The following is a 12,274-nucleotide window of genomic DNA, read 5'->3' on the forward strand; positions in this document are numbered from 1 at the left end:
GTTAAACAAATTTTGCGACGGTTTACGATAAACCGTCGCAATGTTGAACAATTTTGCGACGGTTTTGAAAAACTGTCGTATGAAGGGTCGCAATATCAAAGCGACGACGGTTTCTAGATAACCGTCGCAATTTGTCCGTCGCAATTTATCATTTTCCTTGTAGTGAGTACTGAAGGGCAACAAATGAAGAGACACAAGTATTTTATATTGGTTCGTCTCAAACCCAAAGACTACATCTAATTCTCAATCCAACCAGATTGAATTCTACTATGTTGAACAAGATACAAGTACTCTTTACACAAGCCACTTCTAGCTCAACACCAAATATTCTTTCACCAAGTCTCTCTAGGCTCAAACTCAAGTATTCTTTCAACAAATCTCTCTAAGCTCAAATCTAATTATTTTTTTACAACAAGCCTCTTCAAACTCAACACTAAGTATTCTTTTTCATAAGTCTCTCAAGACTCAACATTAAGTATTCTTTTGCACAGGCTTCTCTAGGCTCAACACTAAGTATTCTTTTACACAAGTCTCTTCAAGTTCAACCCTTACAAATAAGATTGATAAGAGTTACAAATATAGCTTCATTTCTTCTAAACGTAATGCTATGAAAATACAACACAAATTGAACTGCAAAGACTATATAGAAGATTTACAATGAAGATCTTCTTTGTAGTATTTCATCTTTGTTATCAAAATGTTTGAATAGTTTGAACTACTCAGTGAACATTGAACTATACAACACTTTCTCTTCGTATGCGTATATTTTGAAACTATCATAACTATTTTGTAGTATGAAGGCTTGATCATTATATAGTAGCTTCAGAAAAGATGACCGTTACAGCAACGTTGAGTTTAAACAATCAAATTTCTTCACAGGTTGTTTCGTCTATCTTCCTTATTGATCATAGAGATTACCGTTGATACATTAAATGCTTATCAATGAGACATGTATCTCTTATCTAATCTAGACATTTTCTTATTATCATTTTCTTCCATTTTTGAGTGTAGCGGGATAGTGTCAATGCAGAGCAATTGGGGTTGGTGTAGAGCAATCCTTTTCAATACCTTTTCTATGATATCCAGGATCTTGCTTTTTTTCATCTCACAGATACTTTGTCTTTTTTCTCTTTAATGCACTTCGAGAGTTTCAAAGTTCCTTTTTGTTCAATCTATTGAAGAATAATACATTAAATGAAGTTCATCGTTAGTCATGCATAATAGTATTCATTTAATATCATTATACAGACTGTATATTTTGTCTAATTTTTTTCATCTTACAGATGATATGAGTTTTCTTCACACTTCATTTGATATGTTTTATCTTTGAAAAGTGTTGACTTTTGCTTAAAGAAAATCTTTTATTTGTCATCATTAAAATTTAAAAGAATCATCTGTTGTCTTAAAACATGATTTTTATTTAACAATTTTTTTTGTAACATTGTTTGTTTTGTATTAACATGATAAAGGTCTTTAATTTGTAAGAGTAAAAAAATGGTCTCAACAATGGACGTTACATGCAAGAATATAAAGAAGGCATGAACTGTAAAAAAAAGATATAATTTAGAGTAATTGCAGAAAGAAAAGAGATAACGTTATAGAAAAAATTGACAACAGAGACTAAAAGGATTAATGAACTATAAGTATAGATACTAAAAAATCTATCTTAATATATAAGCTTTTCCCATGTCTTTTGAAGAGTGACTCTTGAAGTTCAAGACTAATGAAATGGTTGTTTATTTGATCTTTGGTGGCTTCTACCAAATGATAAATGGAGGGAGAAGGGTTTAATTAATTAGTAGTTTTTTATTTTTCATTTTCGACTTATAGGGGGAAACCAATGGTTATTATAACATATTATATTGTGAATTTGGATTGACATGTTTATCTCTATAGTACACTGCCTTCGTAAAATAGAACATGCAATCCTTACATGCCCATAGCACAATTTTACTTCCCACACATATATCTATCATAATTCAACTAAATTCCAAATTTGATTATTAGAATGTGGAATGCATGCAAAAAGCTTGATGAATTTTGATAAGACCACTTTTATATCCTTTTAGGCCACATGGGAGCAACAATGAACCATAATATAGTTCACAAACAACCCTGAAACTCGAACTGAGCATGACTATTTTTGTTGCTAGTAAAGGATCTATCCAATAGTACGTCTAGGTATCAATTGCATAATGAGTAATGTGGATCACATCCTCAGGCCGAGAAGGTGGATGGGACTTGTTCCTCATTCTCAATTCTTGATACTCCTTAAATTGGAATCCTCTATACTTAGGTGGCTCCCCAATGTCTTTGGTGAATTGTGGCAATGGTTCAATCCACTTGTCTCCTGTTAAGTTATGGAAGAACACATAAGAGTACCTACTTCGTCCTTTGGTTCTCACAACTCGGTGAGTAGCACTCTTGAATTTTTTGTTACTCAAGACCTTAAAAGAAATGTCAACAAAACTAGTTAGATCCGAATATAACATAATAATCAAACTTGCTACCATGTGTTCCTGAGTTCTTTATTACTAATATAACACAATAATATACTAAACCTTATTTAGTTGGTGGGCAATTATGTAAATAAAAGACCTTGTATCCTTACTTCATTTTAAAGCAAAAATATATATACAAATTCAGTAATGTCAAAGGAATTATGTGATTTCTTTTATTCTCCCCGTGAACTAATTACTTGAGAAATAATTGTGGTCAAGGCATTGTTGAGCACTAATGTAGACACATCTTACACTGGGAATTCGAATTTATACTCCTTCAATCAAACTTAACTTAAAAATTTATTTAGATAAATTTTTTCATAATTCCTTTAGAGAGAGAGAGAGAGAAAAGGAGAAAAAATACAATGAGTCTCTAAAATTAAGTTATTTATAAGTTGTAAACAAGTTCTTAAAAAAGTTGGTATAAATAATTGTTATAAATTAGTTTATATTTAATTTAATTTTAGTTTATAAAAAAAAAGTATTTCATTTTCCATTTCTATCTTTTTCTCTTATATGTGTTAACGAAAAAGTTTATTTAAACGGACTCTATTTTAATTTGGTAAAAACTATGTGATACAACATAATCAAACAAATCTTAATTTTTGTGCATTTGAAAGCATAGTTACCTGGATAACATCTCCAACATTGACTACAATAGTGCCTTCTGCTGGAACAACAGGGATCCACTCTCCATTCTTCCGAACCTGCAAGCCTCCCACTCCATCCTGGATAACAAAGGTAAGACAATTGCCATCTTCATGCTCTGTGATTCCATTATTCTCATTGTTGGAAGCTGGAAAGTAACGCAAGGCCACCATGAAATCCCAACTCCTATCATTGTTGAATTCTTTCAAGAAGTTGGTTGGGAGCCCCAAACACTCGTTTATAATGCTCTCTAACAGCACACCCATCTTGCTCATTTGCACAAACATTTCTTCAACCACGTCCCTATCACATTTGGCACACATTAGACACACCTCAGTCAAACATCTAGAATTTCATTGTGTAAAAATTTTACTAATATCTAAAGATAAACTTTTGTCTATGGTTTCAAACTCTTTGAGTTGATTAAGTAAACTCTTTTAACTGTGCGTGATGCAGAGAATGTAGATTTAACATCAACACTTATAATATTGACAAAAGCTTTCAAAGGCTGAGAGTTAAATCAATTCAATTCCATTAGTTTTGTAATGATCCATACACAGGTGTTGGAATATAAACAAGTCCTACATCGATAAAATAAGAAGAAGAAAAAAATAACAACTTATAAAGTACACACATACTCCAATAATATGATTCTTACAAAAAAAAAACAAAAAAGAGAAAGAAAAAGGATCGGTTTTACAAGATGTTATATCCATAATTACTCACTTCTTGATTTTGACTTAATACAAACTTTAAAATATCATCCCTAATTATTCTAGTACCTCTTCCTATAAATTAATAGTTAGAACGTTAACAACAAAACTTCAATCTAATGGGTATAGATGATTAGTTAGAATATTCTTCAAAGATCTAAACATACTCACTTATCCTAGACAATTTTATATGCTACTCTAGAATATATTTCGAAAAGTTAACCTTAACATGTTTCTAGAAATTGGACTTATATCAAGAGAAATAAGATACAAAATCAAGTTTCTATTTTAACAGTGTAAATATTCCATGTTAATAACATAATTATTATAGAAAAAATAAAGAAATAAGCTCATGAGAAGTGATTGAATTAACCTGAAGTTGGGAGGATTTTGAGGGAAGACATTGAAGCTGGATTCTGGAGGAAAGACCAGCAAGTACTCATTTTTGTCAGGGGAATGAAGAGGCTGTCTATTGTAGCCAGCAGGAAGTGGTGCATCAGATGAAGCACTGCTCTTGTTCTTTTCTTCATCAGAGTAATCAAAAAAGGACTTAGATAGCTGCAAGGCCTCTTTAATCAAATCTAGGGAAACCCCATGATTCACAATTTGGAAGAAACCATATTCAGAACAGGCTTCGGTGATTGCTTCCATTGCTTTCTTTCTTCCATCCTCATCCTCTCTCAGGAAAGGAGAGAGATCAACTGTGGGAATGAATGCCTCATCCATCTCTTCCTTGCTTCTTCCCAATTATTTAATCTCTATTTATGTATAGTGTTGTATTTGGCACACAACCCCATATATCATATATGAATTCAATATAAAGCTTGACAAGTTATAGACATTTTTTTTCTTAGAAATAAAAAAGTACTATGTCTAATTTGTTTTCACTTTTAATAATGAGTAAAGCTACATCGTCCGAAAAAATTGTGTTCGAAACTTAAAATATTAATATTTTTTTAATAAATTTGTTATAAAATAATTATTTAATTTAATAATTTATAATTTAAATTATTATTTTATATATTCGGACAAATTTTCGAAGGATTTATCATTTTTCTTTAATAATAGGTTACTAGTTACTACTAGTTGCTTTTTGATCCAGTTTCGGTGGTCAAGTTTGGAGTTTTGCCAATGTCGTTAAGTTTATTGGAATTTTCAATGTTTATAAATTTATAATAGCTAATAAGCATTTATAGTTTATTTGTGGGGTAGAGTAAGCTGAACTCATAATTTGTTTATAGCAAGCATCTTTAGGTACAATGTTTATAGCGACCTGAACTCGTACTTTATTACAACGTTTATAATAAACATCACAAATTCAAATAAAATGGTTAACAACGAATCGAATACTTTTTCAAAAAAATAATAATCGAATACTTATGCATCTAAATTAAAATTGGAAGCTATTATATGCACATAGAGGTTGTGATTGCTTCACTCTACACAAGTCACAGTGCCATGATTAACAATTGGTATATAAATGATAAAAGTTGTTACATATAAATATGGTATTATAATGTTCTTTTCAGTCCAGTCTAATTTTTAGAACCATGATATAACGACTTAAAGCGAATATAGATAATTAAATGATAATTGTGAGTGGTTTCTGCGACTCCTTTAAAGTTTGATCAGGTGAGATGTGGATGAATTTCGCGATCAGATTTAGGAGAAACAAAGACTTCATATATTCATAATCTGTTCATGCTTAAATCTGATTTAGTTATTCAATTTTTAAAAATAAAGGTAGATAGTGTTGAAAGGTTTCACATTACATGCCTTAATTCTTGGGGTGTAGCTTATACTACTAAACACTTTCATCAGGTAGAAGATCCATCAAAGCACGTCAAGGCAGCGAAATTGCTTTAGATCTATCCATACTCATCATAAAGTGAAAATTGGGGTTCTTAAATTAGGCTGGATCAACTAACCACTAAGGAACTTTCCTAGCACTGAATTCTACACCAATACCCTATCAAAAACTCATTTATGCGGATGATACATGTCTTAATGTCATATGGTTTCATGCAATTTCAATTGTCAAGCTCAATTGTATCACATTTGATGGGGGTTATTTTTATGGTATTTGTCTGAGAGGATATTTTATGAATTATTTTTATAAGGTTATTACACAAGCATACTTCACAATGATGAGATATTGTCCGCTTTGGGCCTTAGCCCTCACGGTTTTGCTTTTGGTCATCACCCAAAAGGCCTCTCAATCATTGAAGTATGTTTGTATTATATAAGTTGTTATTTGTTGTATTATTTTATCGATTCAATCATTGAAGTATGTTTGTATTATATAAATTGTTATTTTTTATCATATTTTATCGATGTGGGACTTGTTTGTATCCCAACAATTTCAACTTGCTAAATTATGAAACTTTTCTTAGTTACTTAGCAAACGAGAGATTGTGTCCCAGTAAGGCTAGAGTGACCCAAATTTGTTTATGATACAAGTTTTATTGAAGTGAGTCAAAAAAATCACATTTAATTCAAGCTTGAAATTTATAGGACAAGTCAAATAATTTATCGCACAGGTACAAACTAACCCAACGAGTCTGACCCATTTTGTCAATTCTACATAACACTACAATTGATTATTAATGATAATGAGATACCTCAAATAATTGTAATTGGTAGAGATAGTGTTTTGATTAAAGCATTGCAAGTGATATTTCCCTTACTCTTTTAATTTGTTATGTCATTTTCATGTTAATAAGAATGCGAAGACTATATGCAAGTTGGTAGTTTACCCAAAGGACAAATGAGACTTAATCATGAATGCATGGGCCGATATTATGAATTCTCCTAATAAGAGTGAATAGATGAAATATTTGTCATTATTTGAGAAGGTTTGCTAAAATTTTCCTATTTCTGATAATTATGTGAGAATTCTCATAAGGAAGCTTTTCCTAAGCCTCTTCTGTCTTCTATCTAGGATTTAGGATGATTACTTAATTTGAAGATAAATCAAGAACAAAAAAATTCTTAGAAGAAGAACACACTAGAAAAGAGTCACTAAAATAGCAAGATTAAAAAGGAGAGAAAAACTATTCAATAAAAAATAATATTTCTAGAGGAAAGGAAGAAAAGGCTCTCACTTAAGATGAATATTTGTGAAGAAAAAGAAAAGTCACCTGTAGAAAAACATTTTTAAAAGAGACAACAACTATTACACTCCAAGAAAAGGATTATTCAAATAAAAATGAAAAATAAAAATCATAATATATATATATATATATATATAATAAACTAATACTTCATCAAATAATATATAAATTCTTTAGCGAGATAAAAAAAAATTGTAACAAAGTAAATCTAATTCGTCCATATTGGTAAGTTATGTAACCTAAGTTATATGGATTAAAAATTGAATGACAACTCAATTTAATTAATGTAACACTATTTAAACTACTCATATTTTATTTATTTAATAAGTTTGTTTAATATATATATATATATATATATATATATATATATATATATGTATGTATGTATGTATGTTTGTGTGTTATAATTATCTTGTTTTAATTTTAAAAACAATTCAACCCAACTCTTGCAATTAAAATTTTCAATTCAACACTCTTAATTGGTTAACAACAATTTAGTAAGATGATTTCTTGTAATTGTAAGATTATGTTTAATGTTTAATTATTCATATTTTATTTATTTAATAAGCCATAAATTATTTCTTTATAATTATTTTTTTTCGAATTTATATAAGCATGTTAACCCACCTTGCATTTCGTGAAAATCACATTGAATTAAAATATTCGATTCAACTCGTTCTGTTAATTGACTAATAAAAGTAGGTTCAATAAATTGACCATTATGACTTTCTTAAAATAAATAAGCTTAATCCTACTAAATTTAAAAAATTACAACCATTCTTTTATATTGTCTATTTTATTATTTTTAAGCTGTGGCTGACTAACAAAGAATAGAAGAAATAACTTTTTCGAAAATAAATTTGTACAAATAAAACAAGTAAAATCTAAAGTTTAAACATTTTGGCCTGTTTACCACTAATCTGAAACTATCCCTATAATGCCACTCGTACATGTTGACCTTCGCAGAACTAACAGCATCTAAGTGTAACAGAAAAGTCTGAATAGAGTCTGTTTGAATAAACTCTCCAAGAAATAAAAAAAATTACGGTAAAAAAAACTCTCGTTTCTAAACTTTAACCAAACAAGTTCTAAATAACATTACTTAGTTGCACATTCTTAATTTTATATAGAAAATTCTAGTGGTCATTAGCAAAGAGAAAATAAATTACATAACAAAAATAGAATTGAACATTTACTTCTGGATCATTTCTCATTTTGTTAGATGCTCACCAAAGTAATCATGCACGCTAATAAATAGCATTATAGCAAACCGCTATATACACTAAATATTGGAACTTTACTATGTAGTTTCAATGAAAATAGCAAATATACCATTAGTATCTAAAAAAGCGCACAAGGGATGAAACCAGAAATAACTTTCACAGGACAATAAATAGACTATAGTCAGAGAGACAACCAATAACTGGCCTTGGTAGCTCCACCTGCTGACATTAGTTATAACCACAAAGGGTAGCCATGATCATCCCTAAAGAACACTTACATACTCCTACAATCCAAAAAAAAAAAAAAAAAAATATTATGACCATAATGTATTTTTCACTTGCCATCATCTTCCTCACCCTCTTCGTCATCCTCTTGATCGTCGTCATCATCTTCAGAGTCATCATCATCCTTTCCCTGCTAATGAGAAAAATATGCAATTTATAATACACCATAAATATTTGTACATGCTATCTAAAAAGCATTTAAATAATTATAAATGCAAAACTCAAAAGACCCAAATCAATCGAGTTAAAAAGCTTACTCAACAAGCTGATTGGCAATGATTTAATGGTGAATATTATTATAGCACAAGACAAACTTAAATTATCCTGAATCAATCTTATAAAACAATAAGAAAATAGTCTGATATACATTTGATCTAGGTTAATTAAATGGTGAGATGTTGTATACGGAATTTTTTAATGTAAACTCAATGGTAGGTAAAATATTAGGCAAGGAAGTCTCAACAAGTGCTAAAAATGTAAAAATAAAAATAAAACGGGCATGCATTAGAAGATAATAGTATGAGTAGCAACAATAGTATTGAATTTTGATAAAGTCCAATAACATAAATTGATCCCCTTAGCCAACCCACCTAGTGAAAAAATTATATATATTTGGTCATTTTTTTTATTTTATAAGATTTCGAAAAGGAAAGATAAAATAATGCATTCATATTAATCAAAAATAATAATGCATTCATTGAAGCATCATTGCACAAGGCTCAAGAGCCCAAAACAGTGACTGCAATGAGCTCCTAAGCCTCGTATCATCCTTCATTGAACTGTCTCATTCTACTAGTGTAGAATACATACTAAACCAGAAACCATCACATTCCATAAAAGTATAGAATATAGATACATAACTCTACAACATTTGCTAATCCACTGACATTTTCTATAAAAAAAAAAGGGAAAAAAATTGTATATCAGTTACCTCATCATCAGCTTCATCCTCATCACCTTCCTCTTCGTCAGGTTCTTCCTGTTATAATATAATCAATTGTTGTAAGAAACAAAGGAAAGCAGAATTGTCACTAAAGAAAGAGAATAGAGTATCAAAACTGGAAGTCAACTTACATTGTTGAAATAAGTGAGTGGATTTGGCCATAAATCATCCTTGATTAACTCTGCCACCTGCTATTTTGAGATAAATATCACTATGTGGTACAAATATACAAACTAAAAAATGTTCAATTTTTATAATAGAAATGGAAGATCAACACCAGGATGCACAACTAATTATACTAACCACCAGACAAAATATACCTCATCATGGATGTCATCCATATCATCTTTCTGCTCAGTGTCACTAAACCAACTAAAGAAGCTGCATACATTAGCAAAAAGAAAATCAAAATAATGATTTATTTGTTCCATCAAAGAACAGACAATTTATACATAAAAATTATTAATTGATCACTGAAAAATGAAGGGTAAAACAAAGTGGTCTATTTATTCATTTTTATATTTAGAATATTGTAAGGTAGAATCATACATTAGTAGATTGTCAAATAATTGAATTAATTTCCAGATTTCAACTAACAGAATAGTAGTAGAACACAACTATTCAAAAATCAGTGTTCATTAAGTTATAACTTCATAGAAAATATTCATTAAGTGGAGAAATCAGCACAATATATAATCAAATATAAAAAATAAAATAAAAAATCTGATAGCAAACACAGTATTAAAATGTACTATAGTTAACCATTTATTGATAGTTGATAAATCCACAATCCTTTGTAATGTTAACAGAGCTTATTGTAATCATGTCATGCATATTTCTTAGCTCCCCTCAAGGACCCGGTAACCAACAAGTGAACTTAAACAAACAAAAAATACCCATTGATATGTGATACTGCTTAATCATACATAAACAAGAATGGGATGTCATAATAATGCTACTTAAACAGTGCCTGTAAATGCATTGCTTTCTCTATTTTCAATATTCTCAGGAAAAACACTTGAATATATTTAGGCACCAACCTGACATCAGTAGGAGCCCGCTTGTTCCCATTTTTCTCATGACTAACTCCATTAGGTACGCCCTTCATGTTTAAGGATTAGGATTTCAGAAACAAAACAGAAGTTGTACAAACTGATAGAAGAATACCAAAAGTGACATTCATAACCTTTTACCTTGCCCTCTTTCCATTTTATGGGAGTAGCAGTAACCTTTGTTGTTCCTTCCTCGAGGAAGGTATAAGTCTTTACAATTTTTGTATCCTCGAAATAGGGATTGGCATTGAAATTCTAAACAAAAAAAATCACCACTGGTTACTATTCAATTAACTTTACAGTTAAGACAAATTTCTAAAACCATTAAGTGATTTGCAAAACACTTCTGTGAGGTATGCACCAAGGGAACAGAGGACACACAACTTACAAAGGTGATGGAGTAGCCTGATTTAACATCTTTAAAATCTTCAACCTCCAGAGAACTCAAATACTTAAATATCTATCAAAAAAAAAAGCAGAGGGTAAGTAATGAATTAGAATTACTCATCAGGTGTCTATAACCAAAGGAACAACAATATTCAAAAGTACTTCCACAGGGAACCTTAAAAATAAGATCTCAGGTCTCAAGTAATTACAAAGAAGACTATAAAAGTAAAGACATTACATGAATAAACAACCTAGGTACTTAATTTAGTAAAGCTTAGTACTTGTACAAGGACAAGTCAATTTAGTGAAACAATATTCCAAAATCGGCCATCAACTAAACTGCTATGCCTTTCAGCTTTTCAAAAGGCGTATTTTCACAAGCACAAAATTCTTGTGTACAATAGCAACCAGAACAACTTACAAGGGCTTCAAATGCTGTTTAAATAACACCATCCAAATAATACCAAATAACGTATAAGTGCATATCATGACAGACAAACTCAAAAAGCCAATCCATAAAAAAGAAGCCATACCTTCTGATCTTCGTCGTTCAAAAGATCACCGAGAGCAGGATGACTCAAAAACTGCACAAGCACAACAACAATAGTAAACAAAACATTCCCAGAATCATCAAAAAACAACAATTTCACAATTCAATTAACAACACACGCGCACACATAAACGAAGCATGAACTCACAGCAGTTAACCAGAAATCAGGAATAGCCTTGATAATATCATTCCTCTTATCATAAACAGGCTTCCGTATCTCATTATACTTCTGCTCTATCTCGAGGACTTTGTCGCTGGCTTCCTCATTGATCTAAAACACAAACAACAGGTCAATTCAATCACGCTCCAAAACCACAAACAGATAATCAAACACAACCAATCACATTGGAGGCTCCGAAAGCAGAGCCACATTTCGAACATCATATAAAGCCTCGAAAACGCGAAGGGATCCGAATTACGCGAAATTGAAAAGCGAGGGCGAGGGGAGAATTGAAGAATTGGTACCTTCTCGAGCTCGTCTTGGATCTCCTGCAATTTCTCGATGGAGAGGACGAGTTCTCCGTCGATGTCGTCGAGGTTCTCGCCCTTGTCGGAAACCTTCAGCTTCTTGCTCCTGTCGGCCACCATTGTTTTTGGGCCAAAGGGTTATTGCGTCGTAGGTTTCGTAAAACCCTAGCGCAGTCTAGGTCGAGCGAGTGAGGGAAGTGAAGTGAAAGGGTTAGGGTTTTGGGGGTTTATATGTGTCGTTCGTGCGTCACCGCACTGCGCGGGGTGCACCAAATAAATCAACGACCGCGTGACACCTGTCCGTTTCAGGGGTGAAAGCGTCCTTTCGCTTGCAGGGGACTTGTTTGCTTTGGATTGGTTAATTATGCTTGGGTGAGGATTAAGATTTGCT

General features: G+C 31.3%; 2 protein-coding genes across 5 annotated transcripts; both read right to left on the reverse strand.

The window, feature by feature from the left end:
- Window positions 1–2,030: 2,030 nt before the first annotated feature.
- On the reverse strand, window positions 2,031–4,658 carry LOC109814526 (flavonol synthase/flavanone 3-hydroxylase). The gene is made up of 3 exons (XM_020378980.3): window positions 4,236–4,658; window positions 3,131–3,452; window positions 2,031–2,447 (listed from the first exon to the last, which is right to left on the reverse strand). Exons 1-3 carry the CDS (start codon window positions 4,586–4,588, stop codon window positions 2,178–2,180), a joined length of 945 nt encoding a protein of 314 aa, XP_020234569.2. The 5' UTR covers window positions 4,589–4,658; the 3' UTR covers window positions 2,031–2,177.
- A 3,595-nt stretch (window positions 4,659–8,253) lies between these two features.
- On the reverse strand, window positions 8,254–12,100 carry LOC109814525 (NAP1-related protein 2). Of its 4 annotated transcripts, none has more exons than XM_029274594.2 (10): window positions 11,881–12,100; window positions 11,564–11,686; window positions 11,399–11,449; window positions 10,867–10,938; window positions 10,620–10,733; window positions 10,467–10,528; window positions 9,747–9,807; window positions 9,558–9,617; window positions 9,415–9,462; window positions 8,254–8,616 (listed from the first exon to the last, which is right to left on the reverse strand). In XM_029274594.2, the coding sequence occupies exons 1-10, from the start codon at window positions 12,001–12,003 to the stop codon at window positions 8,533–8,535; spliced, it is 798 nt and encodes a 265-aa protein (XP_029130427.1). In that variant the 5' UTR covers window positions 12,004–12,100; the 3' UTR covers window positions 8,254–8,532. The 4 variants fall into 4 exon arrangements, with proteins under 4 accessions (XP_029130427.1, XP_029130428.1, XP_020234567.1 ...); XM_029274595.2 differs by having other exon boundaries at window positions 8,254–8,613; window positions 11,881–12,099; XM_020378978.2 differs by having other exon boundaries at window positions 9,558–9,614; window positions 11,881–12,098.
- Window positions 12,101–12,274: the final 174 nt, after the last annotated feature.

The sequence above is a fragment of the Cajanus cajan genome, chromosome 6 (genome assembly GCF_000230855.2).
Source record: "Cajanus cajan strain Asha chromosome 6, NIPB_CcT2T_4, whole genome shotgun sequence".
In the NCBI taxonomy this organism is placed as follows: Eukaryota; Viridiplantae; Streptophyta; class Magnoliopsida; order Fabales; family Fabaceae; genus Cajanus; species Cajanus cajan.

Excerpts from the sequence above, each read along its gene's own strand:
- LOC109814526 (XM_020378980.3), bottom strand. The coding sequence starts at position 4,588 with ATGGATGAGGCATTCATTCCCACAGTTGATCTCTCTCCTTTCCTGAGA. Across the intron at positions 3,453-4,235 it reads CAAAATCCTCCCAACTTCAG|GGACGTGGTTGAAGAAATGT; the intron begins GTTAATTCAATC and ends CAAATGTGATAG. Across the intron at positions 2,448-3,130 it reads ATGTTGGAGATGTTATCCAG|GTCTTGAGTAACAAAAAATT; the intron begins GTAACTATGCTT and ends ATTTCTTTTAAG.
- LOC109814525 (XM_029274594.2), bottom strand. The coding sequence starts at position 12,003 with ATGGTGGCCGACAGGAGCAAGAAGCTGAAGGTTTCCGACAAGGGCGAG. Across the intron at positions 11,687-11,880 it reads TCCAAGACGAGCTCGAGAAG|ATCAATGAGGAAGCCAGCGA; the intron begins GTACCAATTCTT and ends TTTGTGTTTTAG. Across the intron at positions 10,734-10,866 it reads CAGGCTACTCCATCACCTTT|AATTTCAATGCCAATCCCTA; the intron begins GTAAGTTGTGTG and ends TTTTTTGTTTAG.